Source organism: Bombus vosnesenskii, unplaced genomic scaffold, assembly GCF_011952255.1.
Source record: "Bombus vosnesenskii isolate JDL3184/JDL3185 unplaced genomic scaffold, Bvos_JDL3184-5_v1.1 scf7180000013265, whole genome shotgun sequence".
Taxonomy (NCBI): domain Eukaryota; kingdom Metazoa; phylum Arthropoda; class Insecta; order Hymenoptera; family Apidae; genus Bombus; species Bombus vosnesenskii.
This window is the reverse complement of record NW_022882925.1, coordinates 5,282,464-5,306,596: the sequence shown is the minus strand read 5'-3', so window position 1 is coordinate 5,306,596 and position 24,133 is coordinate 5,282,464. Positions and strand designations below refer to the sequence as shown.

The 24,133-nt window shown below is 33.3% G+C and overlaps 6 protein-coding genes and 1 non-coding gene across 17 annotated transcripts in view; 4 read left to right on the top strand and 3 right to left on the bottom strand.

The window, feature by feature from the left end:
• LOC117243117 overlaps positions 1 to 6,796 on the bottom strand; it is a 33,780-nt gene extending 26,984 nt beyond the window's left edge. Inside the window, exons 1-2 of the mRNA XM_033510327.1 lie at positions 5,972 to 6,796; positions 5,572 to 5,619 (exon numbers count right to left, since the gene is read on the bottom strand). Coding sequence (XP_033366218.1) covers positions 5,572 to 5,619; positions 5,972 to 6,247 — 324 coding nt within the window. The 5' untranslated portion in view covers positions 6,248 to 6,796. The remainder of the gene's footprint in view (positions 1 to 5,571; positions 5,620 to 5,971) is intronic.
• Positions 6,797 to 7,449: 653 nt separating this feature from the next.
• Positions 7,450 to 8,538, top strand: LOC117243240 (probable 28S ribosomal protein S16, mitochondrial). Its single transcript, XM_033510542.1, has 2 exons — positions 7,450 to 7,785; positions 8,158 to 8,538. The coding sequence occupies exons 1-2, from the start codon at positions 7,660 to 7,662 to the stop codon at positions 8,452 to 8,454; spliced, it is 423 nt and encodes a 140-aa protein (XP_033366433.1). The 5' UTR covers positions 7,450 to 7,659; the 3' UTR covers positions 8,455 to 8,538.
• Positions 8,539 to 8,755: 217 nt separating this feature from the next.
• Positions 8,756 to 8,849, bottom strand: Trnai-uau. Its single transcript has 2 exons — positions 8,812 to 8,849; positions 8,756 to 8,791 (listed from the first exon to the last, which is right to left on the bottom strand). It is a non-coding gene; the product is annotated as a tRNA-Ile (tRNA).
• Positions 8,850 to 9,053: 204 nt separating this feature from the next.
• LOC117243144 lies at positions 9,054 to 10,856 on the bottom strand. Of its 2 annotated transcripts, none has more exons than XM_033510384.1 (5): positions 10,521 to 10,856; positions 10,151 to 10,273; positions 9,855 to 10,065; positions 9,649 to 9,778; positions 9,054 to 9,573 (listed from the first exon to the last, which is right to left on the bottom strand). In XM_033510384.1, exons 2-5 carry the CDS (start codon positions 10,270 to 10,272, stop codon positions 9,152 to 9,154), a joined length of 885 nt encoding a protein of 294 aa, XP_033366275.1. In that variant the 5' UTR covers position 10,273; positions 10,521 to 10,856; the 3' UTR covers positions 9,054 to 9,151. The 2 variants fall into 2 exon arrangements, with proteins under 2 accessions (XP_033366275.1, XP_033366274.1); XM_033510383.1 differs by having other exon boundaries at positions 9,102 to 9,573; positions 10,515 to 10,856.
• On the top strand, positions 10,856 to 11,820 carry LOC117243145 (protein POLR1D-like). The gene is made up of 2 exons (XM_033510385.1): positions 10,856 to 10,972; positions 11,215 to 11,820. Exons 1-2 carry the CDS (start codon positions 10,950 to 10,952, stop codon positions 11,420 to 11,422), a joined length of 231 nt encoding a protein of 76 aa, XP_033366276.1. The 5' UTR covers positions 10,856 to 10,949; the 3' UTR covers positions 11,423 to 11,820.
• Positions 11,821 to 12,413: 593 nt separating this feature from the next.
• Positions 12,414 to 14,419, top strand: LOC117243230 (pentatricopeptide repeat-containing protein 2, mitochondrial-like). Its single transcript, XM_033510516.1, has 5 exons — positions 12,414 to 12,636; positions 12,820 to 13,343; positions 13,419 to 13,715; positions 13,887 to 13,991; positions 14,064 to 14,419. Exons 1-5 carry the CDS (start codon positions 12,555 to 12,557, stop codon positions 14,208 to 14,210), a joined length of 1,155 nt encoding a protein of 384 aa, XP_033366407.1. The 5' UTR covers positions 12,414 to 12,554; the 3' UTR covers positions 14,211 to 14,419.
• An 801-nt stretch (positions 14,420 to 15,220) lies between these two features.
• LOC117243437 (glutamate-gated chloride channel) overlaps positions 15,221 to 24,133 on the top strand; it is a 38,363-nt gene continuing 29,450 nt past the window's right edge. For 2 of the 10 annotated variants that reach the window (XM_033510928.1, XM_033510927.1), the window contains exons 1-3: positions 15,221 to 15,412; positions 18,600 to 18,667; positions 19,802 to 19,923. In XM_033510928.1, the coding sequence (XP_033366819.1) occupies positions 18,609 to 18,667; positions 19,802 to 19,923 (181 nt within the window). In that variant the 5' untranslated portion in view covers positions 15,221 to 15,412; positions 18,600 to 18,608. Of the gene's footprint in view, positions 15,413 to 17,341; positions 17,367 to 17,924; positions 18,165 to 18,185; positions 18,236 to 18,599; positions 18,668 to 19,801; positions 19,924 to 24,133 lie in introns of those variants that run through there. The other 8 variants (XM_033510934.1, XM_033510933.1, XM_033510926.1 and 5 more) reach the window with 7 other exon arrangements.

The following is a 24,133-nucleotide window of genomic DNA, read 5'->3' as shown; positions in this document are numbered from 1 at the left end:
CCAACTCTCAGCCAACGAGATGAAATTGAATGGATTTTTCAATTTGGACGAAATATACTACTCATCGGTGTGCCTGATAGCTGAATAACAAAATTCCTAATAACTTCTGATGCTAACAATAAATCTACTAAGAAATCGTTCTAATGGATTCGATTGCAATTAAATTCACATAATCAACTTAATTGTTTTAATTCCATTCGAACGTCAAATCTAGGAAGCTGAAACGCTACCTCTCTACTAGCTTCTACTAGAACCAAAACAAACTGTGACAAACCACGTCCTTCCGATCATCCACGATACTCTAAAGCCACTCGCTCGACGAATATATAGCAATCGAAATATCTCTACTACCGTCTGCTCAAACCGAAACAAACTTCGTGAAACCGTGCGTTCTCCAATCCACAAACCTCCACTTTCTTAACCTTCCAGTGCATCCATAGTACCCGAATCTCCAATCACTAAGCAATAAATCCAAGCTTCTCTGCCTAGAAGCGTAACAAAATGCAATGCAACAGAGAACGAACGGCAAAGATTGTAAATTGTAGGCAAAATGAGAGAAAAATCAGTGGCAAATAGATGTCGCTTGGAATCATCAGCCGGCAACGACCGGAAGAGTTTGATTAATGGTTTGTTCATTAACGAGCGGCGCAGATAGAAGAGGTAGCGGGAAAGGCTACCTAGTTGTCCACGGCTCTGGAATAATGATCATCCTGGAAGGACGGCGAGTCGGGACAAATTATCGTGTACGCGACAACGATACCTAACTCGTGCCCTGTGCACGGCTACTTCATTAGAAAATGCGTGCATACGGACTATCCATTATAGAACGATACTACTCCCCGTTCCTTTCTCGTCGACCAACTCTATCAGCCAACCAACAGAGCCACGCTTTCGCTTCGTCTACAATCCACAGTGTTCCTGCTGAGAAAATTCCCGTAATCCGCTTGGCTCCAGCTCTGCCTTCCTATCTTGCGTTACGTACCAGTGCTCCAATATTAAGCTGATACGCAAGAAATCTTGTTTTTCCAAAGGTCCAGTTTGCCAGCTGCGTGTAATCTTGGGAATTTTCGTTCCCTGTTATATCATTATACCTAGCAGCATACCGTATTCATACGGATTTTTTAAATATACGACACCGTTGGATGCGCAATGAAATCCAAGTTTTTGAAGTATCGTTCGGTGCTTTCGAGGCAAACATATCATTTTATATTCCGTAAGTTCAGCTGTTTATGCGCAGAACTAACTCCCTTTTTACAGTCCTAGACTTTTTTAGCCCCGGATGGGTAAATTATACGACAGATTTGTTGAAGCAAACTATTACGTATTTATACGGATCTTCTTAATAGCATAGGGTGCAAAACGAAGTGGACATTTTTTTAGATGTTACCAGATATTTTCCAAGCGTATTTCTCCGCTTTTAGCAAGTTGAATCGCTTATGCACGAAATTAATCCTTCTGCAGTCCTGGGCTTTTAGTCTCTGATAGATCATACAACAGAGATAGATAGTTGTACGATAGAGTCGTTGAATCAAATGTTTGGCTCATCTTTCGATAAAATAGAACGTTTCTCGGTGTTATATCGTGACGTGCAAAATCACACCGATTTTTTGGACATTTATTCAAGCTCTTTGACAGTGACGAATGCAAAATGACAAACGAGAAGAACACACGTCAAGGAAATATCTGTACCGGAAAGAAAAATTACGCGCGTTGCACTTTGAACCGTCGGGAATATCGCTTGGGAAATGTGAACTTTCTACGAGTGCTCTGACATCGAATAACGAGATCCTTGGAACTTTCACAGTCCAGATCTTTGTGCTTAAAGTTCCCACTAGAAAATCGTCGAACATTTCCGCCAGCTTCTTGCCACGAACGTTACCGATTTACATCGTCAAAGATTTCATTACTCCTGAAATCTTAATATCCTACCCTTAGCAATCCTAGTCACATTCGACGTTACATCTTGTATGATTCATGCTCCATATTAGGCAAATATCTCGGTACCGTTTTCTGCAAAATTTCCTCTGTCATTTGCATATTACTTAATCAGATGTAGAACGCGATAGAACAATTCACGAGGTTGTTCCTTCTGGAAGCAAGGATACGTTTACGTTTTTAAAAAGATATAAAGAGAGAGAGAGAGAGAGAGAGAGAGAAAGGAAAAAGAAACAAACGAACCGGCTTTGTACAGCTGTTAAAAAAGAGGATTTCACGGGAAAGGAAATGAACGGGTAATTTTGGTAGACGTGTGTACGTGCGTGCACCTACATCCTGGTGGTCACGGCATCGAAAAAGAGCAGGATGGTGACGTCACAGAAAAGGAAGCAACGCGTGTACGGGTCATCGTTGTCTGAATACGTATATACACGTGCAACGAAAACCACGATTTCACGGGCGTACACTTGTGGACAAACGTACAAAGCTACCAACGAGTGGTGTATATCTCGACTGATAATTACGGAAGGGGCTCGAGCGAACTTCCGCTCAATAAAAGCTACCCGATCTCGACAACGCAAACGCCTCGACCGATGTACTTGCGTATAAAAGCTTCTACCTGAACGAAAGCATAAAGCTTTCCTCGAAACCGGTACGGATTACCATGTACCGAGCGTTAAAATCATCGATCATCCAGGTAACTATGCAACGAAAACTGTCAAGTTGTACATCCAAAATATATTACGGTGGTACTTCTACAGGTTGCTATTGTAACTACAGCTGTTTATTGCTGATACTTTCCTTTTTATATCTGCAATGAACATAACTTTTAATATTACAGCGGCAATATACGAGAAACGAGAAATTTACTATTACGGCCCTGCAAATGTTGGCAGGTTTTTACGACTGCAACAGGTATAATTTCCTAAACCTGTGCATATCCTTGAGAATATAACAACCTGTGTATAACAATATAACAACCATATTTCTAAGCAATCCTACTAGGACAGGTAAGACCTCTTAGGTTCTTGTGACAATCGTACTCGACGATTATCCGACGATTCTGCAACTATAAACCGTACACGACTGGGACAGCTTTCTAGTAAATCTGATAACCATATCTCTAATAAAAACATTCGTATACCATCAATGAACAGTACAACCAGTCGTTACTTGAAAACGTTTCTTACGACAATAGAAATTACTATTCGAGCAATTTTCCATCTTATGAGAGATGACTCGCTGCGACTAATTAAATCCACCTGTACAGTTAATACCCCAGAGAAGATGAAAAAGTACGGCGTGTCGTTCTGAAAGAACGAGCATGACCTTGAAATCTCCTGCACCTTCGCTGTATGTATATTGGTAAGTTACGTTCTCCGGAACGATAGCCTACTTTTTCAGACTAAACCCAACAAACATTGGCTAAAAATCTGCATGCCCGCGACAAGTAGAATTCCGTAGGAAAGTGGAAGACGAGAAATAAAATTATTACAATTAAAATTCGAGCAATAAATAATAATAGCATAATGCGTTGCGCCGATACTGAAAGTTATATCTTCGAAGATGAAACTTGCATTAGAAAAAAGCCAGGATTCCTTACTTTTTCCGATAATAAATCTACTTTTTTAATTACGTTAGAAATGTTGTTAATTACATTAGATATAGTACAAAATGATTGGAACACGGAATCGACGAGCCGCGTTACGATGAACATGAATGGCGCATGAATCACCGGAAGTCCATGATATTTAACAGTAATAGAACTTTCATTAACCGGGAAAGCATGCATCGCGATTTTATACTTAAAGCGCAGGCAAAATGGAATAATTAATCCGATCGTTCTTTCCCTATAATTGAATTGTACCGGAAGTTTTACATTCTGCGCGACATTGACCGTGTGAAACTAGCTCAAGCCATTTTCATCGATCAAACTGGTCTAACTAGGTTTGCTACTTGCATTATTCAAGCGTTTAATTAAATCTTGCAACGAGACCAAATATTGTAATCGTTGGCAAAATTCCGATCGAAGGGGCAGCGCTACGAGGATATTATAAAAATATAATAAATATTCTTACTGTTTCTTTTTTCATAATTCCTAGCCAATTTCTATAGTCTTAGGTTTTAATCACTTCCTATAAACAATTTGCAAGTGGATTAAGAATTTGAAACTGTAGCGTTAGACTGAAAATGGCAAAAATTTCACTGGAAAAAATGAAGATTATCGGGTGAAAAACGCGAAAACAATTTAAAAATTCAATGGGTTATTTAATAAGCCAATGCTGGCTTACTAATGTAACGGATAACTAACTGGTGGAATATTTTCATGATTTTTGCGAAGTCTATACGATGAATATCTTGTAATTGCTAGATTTTCAGATTGATTTCAACTTTTGCCAATATAATCATGACAATCGTATCCCAATACAGTGCTAATGAGATTCAAAAATCTTTCCTATTACGCACATAATATATATTCACCAAAAATGTCTATCAATGTTCAAATACTTTCGTGATCTACGTGATCTACGATTCACTAGATCTACGAATACTTTCCAATCGAAAAATAAACACGAAATGAAACATAAATAAATTAGAACGGTGAAAAGACGCGAGAACAAGAATGGATGATATGTATTATACATATTTCGATTAACTGGATAAAAATATAAAAGATACAGTATACTCCCCTATAAATGTACTATAAATCTAAATGTCGGTCTTTAATCTTCTAACAATAATTTTCTATAACTGCTCGCATCTTTTCGCGAGTCACTATACCTATTTCCGAATTGACTTCGAACAGTCGATGGTTGTTAGGGCAAAATCTAAAATATTATAAGCTCTTATATAAGCTCAAAAGACGATAATAACCGGGAACGCGAAAGCGACAATTCTCGGAAGATGCGGACAACGGTACAAAACAGAAATGTCAAAATAACTGAACTGACCTGACTACCGGTTGGTCGCGAAACATTCAGGCGGCGAGCCGGTTTATTTTCAGTATTGCCGCGGTATCGTTTCCAGTTGGGCAACCCTCTATTTTCGAGCCGGCAAAACGATTCACGCTTTTCGAATTGTTTCGCAGAAACAATCGAAACGGAACGACATCGGTCGAACCGGGCAAAAAGTTGCTCTTTCAGGTTAGAAAAACCCGGTCACAGTGCTGCCAAATTGCAAAGCTAATACCAAAGTAATTTGATGCGCATGCGCAATGCGAGACTCTCTATTTCTTAAATATTCCTATGCTATTTTTATGCAAATATATTACAAATGAATAGATGTTTCAGGCCTAATATGTACTTATTGGCGTATAAATTTGTAGAGAGATAATCGTAAAACACCAATTACTATAATCTGCTTATTATCGTCATGGTAAAGTATATGTATTTAGTAGAAGATAGAGAACCGACGCGCGAAACAATCTTTATTACTAAGTGACTTTCGTAAAGTATTGATATTATTGGTAGTCACAATCTATGAAGAGTATTATTTTTTAAATAAGATGCGATAAAGTGAAAACCATAACTTTAGAAGAAATACAGTAGCATCGAAACTTTTTCTCTGTAAAACACCTTTTTATAACACAACGCATAAAATTATGCTATAAGAATAGATGTAATGAAATAAACTTACAGCTTTCAGTGTCTTCAGTTCGCTGATATCCGCCGAGGATTGAACAGGCTATAAAACAGGAAACATAACGTTAAAACACAAACATAGATAAAAAAAACAATTACTAAATTAATTCATAAGTAATTTTAATGAATTTATCTCTGGTGTAATATGCACGACGGGCTTCTAACAATCGATACAAGGGAAGATTTATGTAACTAATAAAAAACAATATCTCTATACTAGAACTCGATGCTTCACATAACGCCTTATTGTACATAACAAGTAATTTATATTTAACGCAATCCATACTCCATTTCCGTTCAAGAAAATATATCTACTTATGACGAAAATACATGACATAAACAACTTGGTTAATGAGAGGTTTAATAAAAATTAAAAAAAGAAAGAGAATATTTACCTCATTCGTTTTCCAAAGGTTTGGAGAGTCCTTAAAGGCGTTATTATCCACGACGGTCGTTATGTCACTTCCGAAATTGAGGAGGGAGGTGAAATTATTGTTGTTGCCATTGGTCTGTGTATCATCTTCATTAGTCGTGTTGTTAAGGAGCTCGTAATCCAGCGATTTAGATTCACGACAATTGGTCACAAAAGAACGCGCAAAGTTACTTTTGAAGTGGTTCGACGACACTTCACTTCCAAGTGCGAATCTCACTTTCGGTGTATTGGAATTCATGATTCCGGATTTTAACAAATCTCGCGATCGTTAACAATAAAAAAAAAATCAACCTGCTCTCCCTGAAATCGAGGTTATTCCCTTTCGAGATATAACCTGGATGCAAAATGACTACAAGAAAAGACGGTCTCGTAGCGCATCCCGCGAATATCGACGAACACCACCGTTAACCGTTGATTATAATTAATAATTCTAGACTCCTAATTATCTTGCCGGTTTTCACTTGTTTTCCGCGGCCACGTCGTTTTATATATAAACATCAATAATTTGTTACTTTGTTACGCGAAAATTGAAAATTATATTGACAGGAATACTAAATGTGAATTCATTGATTAATTCAAGATTATTGTATGCAAGGAAGGATATATGATTATAGAGAAACTTGTAACACCTCACACTACCGATGCACACAGAACGCCTGTGCATGTCAAACTGACAACGAAACCATTCGGTTGAACGGATTCAAGTCCTAACCTCACCCCTCTATTCCAAACATTGGAAGCATCTGTAGGGATTCACGTGTTGCACATGCGCTGACCCAAAAACTGTACACCATTCGATTCATCGTATAAATTATCCTTCTACCTAAATTTTATACGGAAATTTTATAAACAAAATCTCTTCGATATAATTAAATACAAGTTGTAAATATGAATAACAGCATTATTATGATTTTTATAATGATTAAGATTCATTCGTAAATTCGTTTATAGTAAATTCTATTTATGAAATATGTTGAAATCTCTTTTGAATTATTTTATGAATAGCTAGAAATTCATGCAAATTTTTTGAAATATGAAATATAATATAATATTTATTATATCAATTGTTTCAGTTAATACAAATACGTTAGCGCCAGGTAGCACTAAGACTGATCTTTGTTATAATATTTATTATATCAATTGTTTTAGTTAATACAAATATCTTAGCGCCAGGTAGCGCTAAGACACTAATCTTCATTAAGACTCCCCTCTCTACATTAAATATTTTTTATGGTTATTAATTAATTTAATTATAAAAAAATATTAATATTTTTTTTATTTCTGTATAGGGATACTAATCATTAAAATATTGTATTTAAAATATATATACTGTACTTATTTATTAATTTCCATTAAATACTTTTGTAAATAGATGAATATTTATTAAAATTAACTTAAATAACTCTCGTTTTGAATATTAATTTCTTTTACTTGAAGTAATATTGACTATCGTAATGATTAATTAAATGTAATATCAGGTAATATTCTACTATACATAGATTCCAAATTGTTGATGCCAAATTCATATCTTAATAGGTTGTCCAACTAATCGCACCTAACATAACCTCCAATGATGAGCTGAAGTCTTTTACGTGACAGAGTTGTAATTTTGTGTTGTAATATAACTTGAACTGATAAATATTTAACGAAATGCCACGTTTACCATTGCATCCCTCATCGGGGATTGGTGTTGTGAATGCTTTCTATCCTAGATCGATACGATTTGTTCGTTATGGATGTGCTAACAGACCTTTTTATCACATTGTTGTTATGCCTGTAAGTATTCACAAATGATTTTTAATTAAAACTACAACCATACTACTTTTTAATAAAAAAAAAAACATTATTTTATGTCCGTTTATTCATCTATATAAACATATAACTTTTCGATATTTAATTTTAATTTTTCTATTTGTCAGTCGCATTTTTTTGCTATAATTGAATTTTATTATGATTTCTTTTTTAATACATATAAGTTACCAAGTAAATAACATAGTTATTTACATTGTATATAACGTTGTTTCTAATACAATAAATTACACAGACTTGGTTGTTTACATTTCTATAAATAAAATTCTTACAATGAAACTTCTTGATAAACTCACTAATATAAATCTATAAGTACGGTGTGAACTAATTTCATTTCAGACTAAAAGTGGACAACATAAACCCCCGATAGAACAACTAGGTACCTATGACCCTATGCCAAACAAATACAATGAAAAATTAATTGCTTTAAATTTTGAACGGATACAATATTGGTTGGGACAAAATGTAACAGTATCAAAACCAGTAGCAATATTGTTAGGACTTTGTGGTTTCTTTCCAATACATCCAAAAACATATATGAGAGCATGGAGAAATCGAAGAAAAGCTGCAGAAGAAATTGAAAGAAATAAAAGTGGAGAATCAGAATCGCGAACAGAAACAGTGGCTACGGGCTAACATATTTTAGTTATTTTATTTATATTATATATTTAGTATGTAAACAATGTATGCATTTGAATAAAATTGTTACTAAAAATAAAATGTTAAATTGGTTTAATAATACATTTATAAGAGCTTAATAAAGGATAAAGTATCCAATAATGTATGAACAGTACAAATAAATATACTTATTAGATTTCTGTCTTAAAACATGTTTAATACGATAATTAGTTGTATGTAATAATCAAACATAGAAGATGTAAGATATGTTTTACATGTTTTAAATTCAAATATTATGAACTTAAACATAAAAAAAAATTTCCCCAGGTGAGGCTCGAACTCACAACCCCGGCATTGCTCACAAATTTACTGTCATATAAGTACCGTGCGCTAACCGATTGCGCCACTGGGGAGTTGTACTTTGCAATTTCTTATTTACGTATATAAAGACATTAATCAAAAATATTGATCAAAATAGACAATAATTGTTAAATACATCTTAATACGAGTATTAAAAAGATGTTATGTCACAAAAAAGAACAATTTCACTAATTCCATACTTCTTAACATAACCTGTATATGAAAATATGAAAATGTTAAAATTATAATGCACCAAATATATTTGAAATAAATATTTATTGATTCTTTATTATCATACATTATCCGACGATAGTTTATTCAGTAACGTTTATAATAGTTTAAGTTTAAAAAAATATTACTCCATATCATCATTAATTTCCGACTGATTACTATCTTCATACATGTCAATAACAGAACATAGATCATCCCATAAGTCAATGACATTTTCTTTTGTAAGGTTTGGTTTGCAAAAATTTTGCAGCAAAGATTGATTTTCTTGTGCAAACTTTGCAGTAAGAGGAAAGTGCTGATTACATATATTATCAGTTTTTTCAGGATTTATGACAAAATGATGCTCCATTTTCCAATACCGCTCCGAAAACAATACTGACCATTGAAGTATTAAATACACATGCTTTACGTTTTCAGTTGAATGTATATATACTAAAAATCCACCATTTTCTTCTTTACACTGTTTACAACTTACATACTTCCCATCATTCAACTTAGCAAGTATCCTTTTTCTTACCATGTTTTCCTCACTGTATTGTGAAATTGCTAGAAGAACAAATCTTTAATGTTTAAGTACTACTTTCTCGTGTTACACATAAAATTATATAACTTGTAAATTACCAGATGTAAGAAGTGAAAAATTTTTCATTCTAGTCATATTTTGTACCCAAGATTCAATCTCCAACATATAACATTTATTAATATTTATAAAATGACATGTTATATCGCAAATTTCAAATTCTTTTTCATCCTAAAATATAGCGGAAAAATAATACATCAAAACAATGTATTTTATTATAGAGGTAGTGTTATTTTGTGTTATATACCTCCAATTGTACTGTTAACTCTACATATAAATTTAAAGCTTTCGTTTTTAAACAAGTTGTATATTTATAGACATTATCATGCAACCATTTCTTATCTGTATCTTTAAATGTTATACCAGAGACTCCGCAAGAAACATTACATAATATATGTGTATATTGTCCTTGTAATTTTTCTTTTGTGTTATTACCAGATTCTGCAGTTCTTGGCAAACTGATTTAGAAATAATAAAAATTAATATCAAGGATATAATAGATTTGATATAGAAGGATAAATTTAAGGATAAATATAATACAACTTTAACATAACAACTTCTTGCTGATTTTCCTGTTCTTTTAATTTTTCAACTAAGTGATTTGCTTTTGCAACAAGTTCATTTTTTAATTTATTTAACTCAATCAATTCAGGATCTTCCATCATCCTAAAATAGAATTAGATTTAAATTATTAATTAACTGAATATTTGAATTTGTATAATAAATAGATAATTTTATTTGATATATTTTTAAAATAATGTGCATTTAAAACAATTACATGCAATATTCTCTAATACAATTACATACTTATAATTTATCAAATTCATGTACTTTATTTTCAACTATTAAAATTACTTAGATGTAAAATTTAAGAAATGCATTAAAAGTATGCTAGAATATAATTTACCATTACCAAATGATATCTTGCAGATTGTAAATAGTATCAATCTAATATTTTTGTATTCAAGTTATTAAAATATTATAAATTAAATATCACGAATGAAAATATATAAATATAGGAGGTATTCGTAAGCGCACATAACTTAATTTGTGACATAAACTTAACCTTAATTTATACGAACATCTGTTGTTTATGTCAACACGGGAATAATGTACATAAAGGTAGTATAATTTTATTCTTATTATAAATTTACGTGATAACTATTTGTTTATTTAGTATGTAACAAGAAGAATATTAAAAATCTTTCTACTGTCTGTAACGAACAATAAAATTCATTGTTTGTTAAGGAACAATTTCGTTCGTCTGTGAAAGATATAAATTAACGAGAAAGTTCTCATGTTTTGCGTGCAAGGGTTGAGAAAATTATAAAATATTGAGAAAATGGATGATGAAACATTAAACAGGTGAGTTTAGGCTTCACTTTGTTCATGCTTCAATACAAAGGTTAACTTGTATTATTTGCATATGTATTTCATCAGAGATAATAAGACGCTTTCAAGATCATAAAATAATGACAATAATGTAAAACCTGACATAATCGGTTTGTTGAGAATTAATAAAATTATTATATTTCAGAATACTTGCTATAGTCTGTTTGTTGAACTAATTTAGGATATAATATAGAATTTTTTATTTTGATTTTTAGACTCGCAGTTGAGGCATTATTAGAAGAAGCTAAGATTGGGGCAAAAAGAGCAGAAATAATGGGACCCAGTGGATGGATAAAACCAAAGGAATCTATTAATAAAAGATTTCTTCATTCAACATTACGTAATGTTGTTCTTTCAAACAAATATCAATTAAAAAGAAGAAGTGAGAAAAAATTGCATATATCTGACAGTACATTAAAGTAATTTTTATTTTTTGCTCTTAGTATAAGTATTAGTTCTTTGCAACATTCTTTACTGTCCTATTAATTTAGAATTAAATCATTCAGTATCATGAAAATCTATGTCATTTAGTACCTATTAAGTAATTGTAAGTTTCATTTTAAGCTGAATAAGTGTAATATAAAAGGCATTCACTTAAATATAATGAAAAAAAATTAGTCACCAACGATAGTTAAAGTGATGGAATAAATTGATACAGATTTAAAGATGCTGAAAATTGTAACTAATACAAAATTTGATAAATACAAGTAATCGAAAGAGAATTTTAAGCATGAAAGTATTACATAATATAGCAAAATGTGATGTAATGTAATGTACAATGTAAAGTAGCAATAAGGACTGAATAAATAAATTACAATATATTCCTTGCATTAACTTTATAAAAATATACAGCATAGATTAATAAGATAGAATAAATGTTAAGAAAGAAGAATGAAATAAAAAACAATGCTAGAAAATGTAATTACTTATTTCAGAAAACTATAAAGTTTTAACTACTGATTAATTAATCAATTTAGCTGTCTCGTTTAAAAATGTTTAGAAATGCTAAGTTAGTGGGCAAAAGTTATTTTTATGAAAATTATCTTAATTTTCACGTGTTATATGTATCGTATTACATAAAAAGTATTGATTCTAATTGAATGCAACATGAAGTAAATGATCGACTAATTAGGACCAATTTATTTTAGAAATAGAGAATTATTTTATATTTTACAAAAATATAACATATTTTAAAACAAATTATAGTCCAAGCAAGATATAAGTTCATCCGGTAAAAATATTTTATTTATTTATGAATTTGATTTTACTTTTCAGAAACTGCTTAAAACAGATAAAATAATCGTTTTATTACATTAAAAAGTGATATAATTGTGATAACAGAGCATCAATTATACCTCAATTGTACTATTGATCATAGTTGTCCATAAAATCGGAAACTACGTGATTTTCTCTACTATCATTTCCGTTCTAGTAGAGAACATGGGTCTTTTACGTGTTTGAAGCGTGAGGAGTAGTCGAAAGTTCGTTCGTCCGGTCTTGTTACTATACTGATATAACTGATATTAAATATAAAATATTATTTGTTCGTTAAACCATGGCGACCAATCTTCGAGGACTTTGTAGATTAAATATTTCTCTGGCAAATAATGCATTTTTCAAGTATAATTTTATAAATGGTACGTTAGATTCTTAACCTAAACCTGTACTACATGGACTTAAATTAGAATAACGAGTTCAAAAATGACCATAACGCAAATAATATGAGAGAAGAATGGTTTCAAATATTAATATTAATATTGATTCTAAAATAAATAAAAGATTTCCGGTTGATTTTTAATAGTACTTTTTTTTGTTTGTAGTTGGGGTTCGGTGCATGTATACGGAACGAGACTTAGGCGTATCATCGTATGAGAATACGAGATACGTATTTCGCAATCAGTTTATGACGATAGAAAATACATTTCGTGAAAAAATGCAGGAAATATGTCAGGATCAGAATGGAGTGGTATATACAGAAGATTTAAAAGCAATGATACATTTGGCACAAGCTAATGAAAGTGATATGCAACTGTTAAATAATATGTTAGAGAAGTATATTCAGAAACAAGAAGAAAAGAAGTTTGGTAAATACATATTTGGACCAGTTGTAATGAGAATGTATTATCATTTGAATCAACCAGAATATGCCTTAGAGGCATTTGATAATAATGCATTGAAAGAAAGCTTTGATTACCGCACATCTTTCCGTATTTTAATGTGTTTGTTATATAAAAATAATATGTACAAAGAAATGAGAGAGGTATACCAGAAAGTTTTGGATAAGAATGGTATGGATTACATTAGGAGCTGTAACGTCTTAATGTATGCAGGATGTCTGAAGGAGGTACTTTTTAATTAGTAATTCTATATTATATTAATTAATATTTTAGGTTTTTAATTAATCACATTTTTTATTTAGAATACTCCAGAGGCACTAGAATACGCATTAGGTCATTGGAAACAGCAGTATGATAAAATGAAGCCTTCTATAAGAAGTTGTTCATTGTTATCGTGTTTAGCGATTAAAAATAATAAACCTGAAATAGCTCTGGACATATTAAGTACAATATCACTAGATAGAATTATGAGTGTTAGAAGTCTTAAAATGTTGGCATATCTGCATTTGGGACGATATATACAAATAATTCCTATCTTGAAACGTGGATTAGAAGAAGATAATGTTCGTGTTAAATCTCACTATTTTTTTGCTGATGTGGTATGTAAAATTAAAGTTTATTGCTGTAAAGTTAATTCAATATCGGTATTTATGTGCATTGTTTAATTTGTCCTGTTAATTATTAGTTTTGATTAAATCAGGCCTTACGTAATAATTATAGTATGGGTTTCTCTACATTCTTCCTTATATTGCTTTATATTCGCTTTACAGATGTATGAACTAGAAGAAAAATTGAAGGCAGAAAATGTAGAAGAAAGCAAACAACTACTTAATTTAATAGAACAAGCAAGAAAGCATGATTTTATTCAAACCAATGTAAGTTACAGCAATTTTGTAGAAATTTATAATTATACTTTGTAATTAATGTATAATTTTTATTTTTTTAAGTATACTTTGGAAGAATTTATACTAAGGCCAGTAATTTTTACAAACCGAGACAGAGGAGCCTCAGAAAATACGGATGACAAAAGGAGGTTTAGAAATCGTCAGCAATACCAATCACAAGAGAAAACTGAATTAAAAAATTATTTCTAATGCATTTTCTTAATTTCTTCATCAAAAATTAATTACGTATGATTTTATCAACTTAATTGATGAAGAATCTTTTCTATCAATGGATTCCGCAGTCAAATTGTATCCTTGATCGATAAGTAATATGTTTTATCCGTATTTTGTAGGTGTAGTTACTGTATAGAATGTAATTCTATGAAGTAAATAAAATAAATTCAGAAAAATGTAAAAGACTGAAATACGTGTTGTTTCTTCCTTATGCATGTGTTTATGAAATTGCTAGCAAACTTTTTTGTAGGTCACAATAAAGTATATCTTGCTCTTAAAATTGCATTTTATGATGTTTATGATGCTGATGTTCTACGTGATAATACGTTTACATAAGATGAATTTATAGACATATACGTAGTTTCCATGATCTACTATTCTATTTGTCTTACTAGAATCTGCGATAATCGAAAAATTATTTTTAATGATTCAAGGTGCATTTCTCTCGAAAAATCATTAGAATAATCGATAATTAAAGCGTTCTATATAAGATACATCGGTGCGATCAATCGATATAAACGATCGAATTTGATTTAGCTTTCGGAAATTTCGATATCGTTCCGATATTAATCGAACGAAAGTATTCTTTTCATGAAATTCTGCCGAATAGGTCTGATCGTCGATAACGTGCACTTTGGAAATGATCAGGAAACATTCGGGAAAAGAATATGGAAACCTTTGTTTACGGTAATATATATGATTCTATCGGTACGTGTGAACATGTCAATTGATGCGGTCATGTTGAAAATCATGATATTTGGAGGTAGAAGAGGTACGAGTGTCAGACGAACGGTAGGTGGGACATGTTAGGCGAGAATTAGTAGCGCTCGTGATGGTAACCGTACGAAACGAAGGAAGAAAAGGACGATGCATCATACTAGCTCCGTTGCGGTACGGGGTTTGGGGAGTCGAATGACGTCATGTTGCTAAAGCGACGCGGCAACGCTAAGCGTCTGCGTGGGTCGACGGGTGTCTGGGCCAGGATCAATAGCGTGCCAGCAACCAGGTAGTAGGTGTGAGTGTATGTAGGTTTCTGAACGGTGGCAGTCCAGGAGACGAACCTTTCGAGGTAGGACATTTCACGAGTCGAGTACAGTTCCAGTGTCGTACCAGAAAGCGCCATGCCAGTATCACTGCATCACGGAGCCCTCATTGCCTAGGATTATCAGCTTCTCCAGGTAACTACGACTTTTCTCTTTTCTCATATCGTATCGCTTCGTTTAGACCCTAAATTAATACCGGGTAATGACAATTTGCAAACGCATCCAGAGTGTTGTGTGCAGCAACGATTCGGGGCCACCACCCACGGCCAAACATTCCAAACGTCTCCCTCAAATGCATTTCAACCGATTATCTTCGTTAATCACCATGTACTACCGTATTAATTTATTTTACGATTGGCTGTGGCTGGACCAATGTGAACGTTGAAATTTCTGCTTGATCAACCTTTTTCGTGAAAGGGAACGAGTCGAAGCCAGAACAAACGAAATTGATAGAAAAATCGGCGAGCAGAGTTCAATCTGGTCTGGTGGTCAATCGAGGTCGTAGTATAGGTCAATAGAAAGATTGACAAGGAAGACAGCGGAATATAGACAGGCTTAGATAGAATAGCGAAACGAGATGGAGCTCGTGGTGGGGATTGTGCGTAACACAGATATGGATCCCTCGACTTCTGTATGAATGTTGGTTGTCTAGTCGCTAGGAAAAACATAGGCTTGCTTTGTTATCGCGAACTAATGACTAACTCGTTACCGTACACCCTCTCTCGGTGGCGTCACTGGGGATGCCTCGTTACACGTTTCATCCCTGGCTATTACGTGCAACTTGAAAAGACGCGTAACCGAGAAACAAGAAAAAGAAGGAATAGGAGATCAACTACTTTCTATATGAGATATTTCCCGTATGAAATGGCACAACATTTTTTTCACCACTCTTTTACACGACGGTTTTGTAAAGCTCGTATAGTGAGATGAAATGTGTCGAGCGGAACAAGTCGAGTGTATTTTACTTGATTAAAATTAACGCCAGATGGAGGTGTTTAGCAACGGAGGGAAAGCAATTACTTAAAAACACGTCCATGTATCCAGGATTTGTTTGATAAAGAAATTTATTCACACTCTTGCTTAAGCGCTCTCGAGAAGCAGCAATACAAACACGTTCCGCGCATACGTGTACACACATACACACACGTATACATGTATGTACATATATGTGTATATATATATATATATATACAAACGCTTACGTATATGTATATGTATATATACACAACTCACGTATACTATATACACATCCGATGCTGACCTAATTCGTATGGAGTACCGTTCGCAGCAATCATTTGCCTTTCGTGTATCCTGTTGTCGCTTTCAACTTTCAGCTTCTCGCGCGATTTGCGTAATTAAATGGAACGCGCGATGCATCGCATTATTCAATCGACCCGTTCCATTTACTCTTTTTCCAAGAACAAGAGAGCTCGACGATATATAATAAATTACATGGAATTCACGAATTCGTCCAATTTCCAAGATAACGTTAATTACAAGCCGGATAATTCATAGTTTCGTCGATTCTCTTAATGAAAATCCATTTTTCGTGCTCGGTCAAACCAACCTTTGTCACTTTCTCTCATCCGACGTTTACTGCAAAGACTAATTACTAATTAACCGATTTTCAGTTAATAAAATCACCTGCTTTCCCTCTCACCTTATTTATCGCCGAAGCTAATTATTAATTAAGCGATTTTCATGGAATGCAGTTTCAAAGCGGTTTCGATGATCGAGAAGGAGGTTCTTTATTTCATGAGAAATCTATAGGCATGTTCGTTTTTTTTTTTTTTTTTTGGAGGCTGTTTACTGATTAACGATACGTGCCTGTTTTCGAAAGTTCGTCGTTGTTTTCTCCTCGAGTTATCGAGCCGTTTACATTCGACGGTGATCAACGCCGTTGCGATTTTATGCGTGTTTGAGCGGCGAGGAAAACATCGATCAAGGAAAACAACGTATACACAGGCGGGGTGGCACGTTTGAAAAACAAAGCTGCCTTAACTGTATGGTCACTTACGGTGTCTGGCAGTGTAGTAAGTCAGTGTTCGGTCAGACACTCGCCCAGTAGAATCGGTCCGCGCAAAATCAGGCAATGTTCAGTTCTTCAAAAATATACGAGTTTCTGTTCTCTTCCCTGATTTTCAAATAATCTCCACTCTTCTTGGAGAAAACATCCTTATAAATTGATAATCCTATTAAATTGCTGTGAAATACAGTCGCAGGATTTTTAAGTGTTTAAACAAAGTTAGAGCGTCCTATGTGTATCGTGTGATTCCAAGACAATGCCTGATTTGTTCGGTCAATCGTTTTATGGTGTTTTAAAAAAATATTCAAAGCCCTGATTAATTGAACATTGAAACTTCAATAGTGTGATAATTTCAGGAAATAAAAATTGATTCTCAAGCGTCGAGCAACAGTCAGACGTTGGATAGTTAATCGGTTGCAATACACATTTTCTGAGATTTTCTGATCCAATCTCTGTTAAAAGCTTCCAACATAGTATCGTAATTCCTGTCCGACGGTCGTTTATCATGTTTACAGCTACACGTACATACGTCTGTATAACTTGGCTTCGCTTTAAATAGGCAAATTTCATCGCGTCTATCTTCTGGAAATTTGTTTGATTTTTACTTGCTCCACCGGGATATAATAAATTTTAGCGTGCTCATAGAACTAAATTACGGATATTTATAAATATAATAATATATTCATGACTCTGCGTATTTGTGGCATACAGCTGATAACCCGTTGATGTATACTTTTATTGCGCGTGAACCGTGTTCGAACCGATGCATATATTAAATTTTGTTGAATATTTTAAGACGAATTTAATTTAAAATTCTCGTTAAAACCGAGCTCAAAACATTCCCGATTAAGTTTATACGAGGTAATTAGAAGCCAAACTAGACAGTCGCATTTACAGAAAATTTCCCAATTCCGGCATTAGAATAGACATACGTATGTTTAATTTTTCAGAAACTAAATGATTAACTTTGATAGAGTCAGCCAATTTGACTTTTACGTGGCTCGTATAAATTCCTAATAAAAGTTAGAAATCGAAATATTTATATTTTCTGATCGAATTGAAGATAATATAAAACTTTTTCTTCGTTTTAATAAGTCTTTTCTAAGGGGGTCCAAAAGTAGAAAACATGCATAGGAATTATTTTATCGATTCAAATATTTCTTTTATTTCAAATATTTATTGCTATTTAACCTACTAGACCATACTTCAATCACGAATGAAAACGTAAACGTCGACTTTCATTAACGAATTAAATTCTCTTGTAGCATTAAACAATGATTTATTTCTGCATTACAGGCTGCCGCAATGTGGCCTGGAGTATTGAAGTTATTGGTGTTACTAACATTCTTGCTACATCTATCAAGGTACGTTTCTCATCCATTCTTTGTCATTCAAGCTTCTAATTGCAGGAATCGATATCTTGCATTTAATAAACAAACTAAATACTTTGGAAAAATAACTGTAATCCGTTAATTTAATAATGTTATTGGTTAATAAATTATTGTGCAGGAAGTTCCAGCGAGCAACGTTTAAGCTATTCGCGATCAGAATCAAATTTTCAACTTTTAATGACAAATTCCAGCTGCTCAAATTTAAAATTTATTATCAATTCGAGGTCCAGAAAAACAACAGAAGTCTGAACGAAGATAAGATTATGCAATCAATTAAATCTGTTACTTCCAAGGTTTGAAATATAAATTTTGCATCAATTTGGTGTCTAGAGAAATGAACAAAATTCTGAATAGATCAATCAACACTATAATCTATAATTATAAATTTCAAGTTTTCATATATAAATAGATTGTAGAGTTTTAAGCACTTGTGGGAAATTTGAAGGTATAAGAATGCACACAATGCATATAATATGCAAAAATATATAAGATAGATATGTAGTGGCACATGAGCCAACAGAAAATTCGAATTTAGAGAGACTCATATTATTGTACCAAGTTGTACCAAGGTCTAAAGGCAAACGAGCTCCGGACAGATTGTTACTAAGATTACTGGTAATCTTCAACTGGAGTTACATAACAAATATAACTTTGAACTTCTTGTAATAAGTCCGTGAATACATATATATGAACGTATTCCCTAGAACATAGTTGAATTGTTATCCTTTCTGCGATCTCTACTTGTACTTGTACTCTGTACTTGTGCTCACACTGATTTTAATGTAACCAACTATTACAATTTCATCCACTCGTTGCATTATTAAATACACATACACGTTTAATCCACCTCAGACATATCATATAAAATATACAAGATAATCGAAGTAGTGTATTTATTATAGTATTTAATACACGAAGAAAATTTCTGTTTACATTCCGCTTCTTTCATTATGTTCATAAAAGTATAAAAGACGCATCAAAATGGGCATTCTACGTATAAGTTATAGATTAATTTGATGTCTAGAAGAACAAAGGAATTAAAAACAAGCAACAAGACGATAGAGTGTAAAAAAGATGTTATTTATATATTTCTTGTTATGATTGCAGATGTGCGCAGATGCAGAAAAAGGTGGTGAATTTCCGGGAAAAGGAGAAGGAAGTGTTAGACGACATTCTAGGACCAGGACGGTACGACGCGCGTATCCGGCCCAGTGGAGAAAATGGAACAGGTGAATATATGAATGTTCTTTTTTTACGTCCATTATTCCTTCCAGTCTTCCTTACCAAAAGAAAAAAAGAGAAAAATCGACCAATTATACCAACATTGTCATAAAGAAGTCGGATACGATTAAGAAGACAATGAAGCCTAAAAGTTTAGCTTGAATAAGCCTCGGATAAAAGGGTAATTCGTTTTGTCAGCTGTACCGCTTACAACAGCTCTAAATGAAATTCTATGATACTGTAATCTGATCAAGAGCCCTGCAACTGGTTATCTAGCTGATATTTTGTCAACGAAATCACGGATTAATTAATGCGCTATTCTAGTCGTCATTAAATAGTCCACGTTTTTGTAGAGCAACTTGCAAATGATTTGAAAAGTTAGAACAAGTGTTTGAAACATTCTTACGTATATTCCAACGCGTATATTACTTTAATAGATACTCTGTTACTTTAATAGGACTAGCGAACAGAGAGTTTCGAATTATAATGTATATGAATCTTATTATTTTTGTGAAACATTTTTTTTATCGAGACGCCTTCAAAATTCTGCATATTCTAAATTTGTGCAATCTCAATGTTAATTTCTTTCCTCAAACTAAAGTTTCATTTAGTTCTCGTTTCCTACGTATATATATATTCCTATATATATATATATATATATATATATATATACACACACACATATATATAGAGAGAGAGAATTTTTCAAACTAATCAATACTCGAGCTTCACTGTGAGGCACTTGTTAGCGATTCTGAATAATCTAAAGCGATGTTGTCGGTTTGCCAGTAGAGCGACGCATTTGAGATTCCTATCCGTGAGAATTAATTGTAAAATTGAACTATTTACTAAACTGGAAGTGCCACAATTATCCGATCAATATACCATTTAACAAGGATATCATATTTCATAAAATAAGCTTTTAATCCTTTCTTCAGCGAGCGATATAGATAAATAATACTTTACTGGAGGCTGATAAATGTTTTCATTGCAAAGTAATTGGCTTTTCTCGTAAATTAATCATTTTCTACTTGAAACTTTTTATCTCAACCGTTCCAAAATTTATTTTTCTCCCAATTAGCTGTGTCACTCGTCTAGCAAACCAACGATATTCCGCAAAATTTCGTGTTTAACTACAACCTGCCGTTGATTTGCACAATTCTTACTAACAGGCATAGTTGTCACTACTCAAAGAAAAAAATTGATAATATATATATATATACAACGATATGAAAAAGAGGGAAAGATCGAATGAAAGATCGAATGAAAACGCATTCGCAGCCGAGGACACGTATTCATGGGGGTCGTTATAGGCTTTACACCCGGCGAAGCACGTAAAACGTTTTAAGAAGTAAACGTGTCAAAGAGGAACAAGCTACTGTATTCGAGGTAACATCCCCGTTGGCAGTGTGCCGACAAATTGCAGGCGTGACGAGTTTTGCAGCGGATCGGGGAAACAAAATGCGTCCACGAACACGACTTTTGTTGGAATCGATACCGGTAGCAATGGTCAACGACGAACTGGCACACGATCCGCTGTCATTCCGTGACAGCGAGTACCAGATCACGTAAACGAATCGTGTTCATACACATACGGACGCTGGCTTCTATGTAGTAGAGAATGCACATGTGGAAATACTATCAAGCTTCTAGGAACATCTTCTTGTAATAGAGCAATGAAATTTCTCGAATAATTGGCATAAGTGACCTATTTTATTCTTGATGAGCTAACAACCTCGTTAATTTAATATCTACATTGCTTCAAATAATAGGGGAACATGCCATGTTTCAAAGTTATATGGTCGAACAAAATACATGATACCAGTGGCAATTGGCTTTTCCTTTTTTTATAAATCCGAAGGTCAATTTTCTTTCTTAAAATAAATTTTATATGAATTCTGGGACGAATGTAGCGTAGGATGAATGCTTTCAGAATTTCCAAATAACGAGACGAACGAAGATACTGGAGTTGTTAGCAATCTTCTTTTGAGAGTTTGCTTTTTAAAATCTGCCACATTTTCTATGGGAACACACACATGTGATACTGTTACTGTTGCATTTAAAAAATCAAGATTTTTCTCCGGATCCGCTTTACGTCATCTGTAAAGAAACGATTGCCGTCAGTATGTTTCTTCTTCAATCTTATAACTCTCACAAGTAATATGTTCATGTATTATTTGAAATAAGGAAAATGTTTTAGGTAAACGTAGCTGGTAGGACACCCACGTCTGTCAGAAAATAAGAACGAAAATTTAGATTTCTATTGGTAACATTCGAGATACTTTCATGTAACTTTATCCCTTTGGAAGATCGTTTTGATAATCGTTGTAAGTAATTTCATGAAGAGTATATTTTCAGACACTGATACTCGTATTCTCAATACAGAGTGTTTGAAAATCACAGATTAGGAAAGTACAGAAGAATAGAAGATACATTTTTGGTCTAATCGATTTACATTCGTTTCTGTTTCACTTTTTATGTAACAACGTTTAATAATTATTATTAAATATTTGTTACAATTTCTTACTGGAAAATTCCTGAAATCTAAAACCGAAGGACTCAGGCTTTGTTCCTTAAAAGTAAAAGAGAAACGACGATACGTTTATTAGACTAAAATGTATACTTTCCTAACTAGTAATATTAAAACGCTATGTCTATAACGCTGACATTGTCTCAGTATATTTCTGGAAAATAAGAATACTTGCAACTCGTCAAAATTTCAACACAATATTTCAAAAGCGGTAATTTAAAATGGTGAAACTTTTGATAACGATAAATAAAATATCTATCGTGTTGCACCAGGATTTATCGAAAATGTACAAGTCACGTTAAGGAAACAACGTGAGGAGAACACAGGGATCAATTTTGCTTCTGTGTGAGATGGCAGTCGCAGCATGACGTATTTCACGTAGCCTTTCGCTTATCTGACAGAACAAGACAGGAGATCAATATGTTTATATATTCATTTATTTTTTTTTTTTCCAAAGAAATTTGAATGCAAAGTAGTGTACGGTGGTAATCTGCCAAATTTCCATATCGTGAAGATATTAAAAATGGAGATAATGATGGAGTGAAGGAGGAGAGGAGAGATGGACAGGGGGATGATGCTGCCTTGCTAGGAAAAAAGGGATGATGATACTTGAGCAAGCGAAGGTTTATTATTTACATATTTTTTTCTGTTTATATTTTGTCTTTCTTATGCGAATGAAGTGGATGGAAATGTAGACAAGATACCTCTATTCATATGTATACACGACATGCATACACGATAGTATCTGAAAAAGAGTCGCTTGTTGTGTCTTTATCATTAGTTTCCATTTTAGTTTCCTTTTTATCTTTTTAATACTTCTACAAATTCTACTATGAGTTTCCTGCTAAAGAAATTTGCCCTCTCAGTTGCAGTGAAGCTTTTAACCATTTTAATACTGGTACAAACGTTGACTACGTCAAACTAATGAAAGTTGTCCTACTCCCCTTGAACATAACTTTTTTTCTAAGGTTAGTTGAAATTTTGACTGATTGGTTAAAATCTACGTTTATTGAATAGCACTCTGCGTGATTCTTTTGTTACATTCGTAGCAAATCTTTACGGATTTATTTAATTTAATTGAAGCAGATACTTGTCAACCCTTTCATCTCCAAATTACGTAACAGCCTATGAACGTATCTCTGCAATATTTCTATCCATAGAAACAAGCGATTTGCACAAATATTTGGCATAAAGCTTATTTGGAATTCTATCATTACAGTCTGACGAGAATAACACTCTATTTCATACGATTACTTTGTGAGAATGAAATTACGATCCTACTATGATATACGAATTTTTATCTCTCGTCTCAGCAAAATAAAAGAATAGAAATTTTAAACGCTTCGAAACCGAAACGAGAAGCACAACGACGATTCTTTCATATTTTCCTCGAAATGAAATAGTCGTTCGACGATAGAAAACTACAATTGGACAAAAATTGACGTAATAGGGTTAACAGGTATCGGTATCCAGGTTGTGGGAAATTTTTCGATTACTCTTCACAGTCTCTCTATTAGCCGCAATTTTCTTCCTCGCTGGAATTTCCAACGTTCTAAATTCCTACCAGCGAATCACGTTGCGAGCTAAGTTCGATTAGTCCTAATTATGCGCCCGGAACATATTCCATCTCGCGTAACTGTCTGCTCTGTACAAAACACCGTGTAGAATTTCAGACAATGGCATTGAAC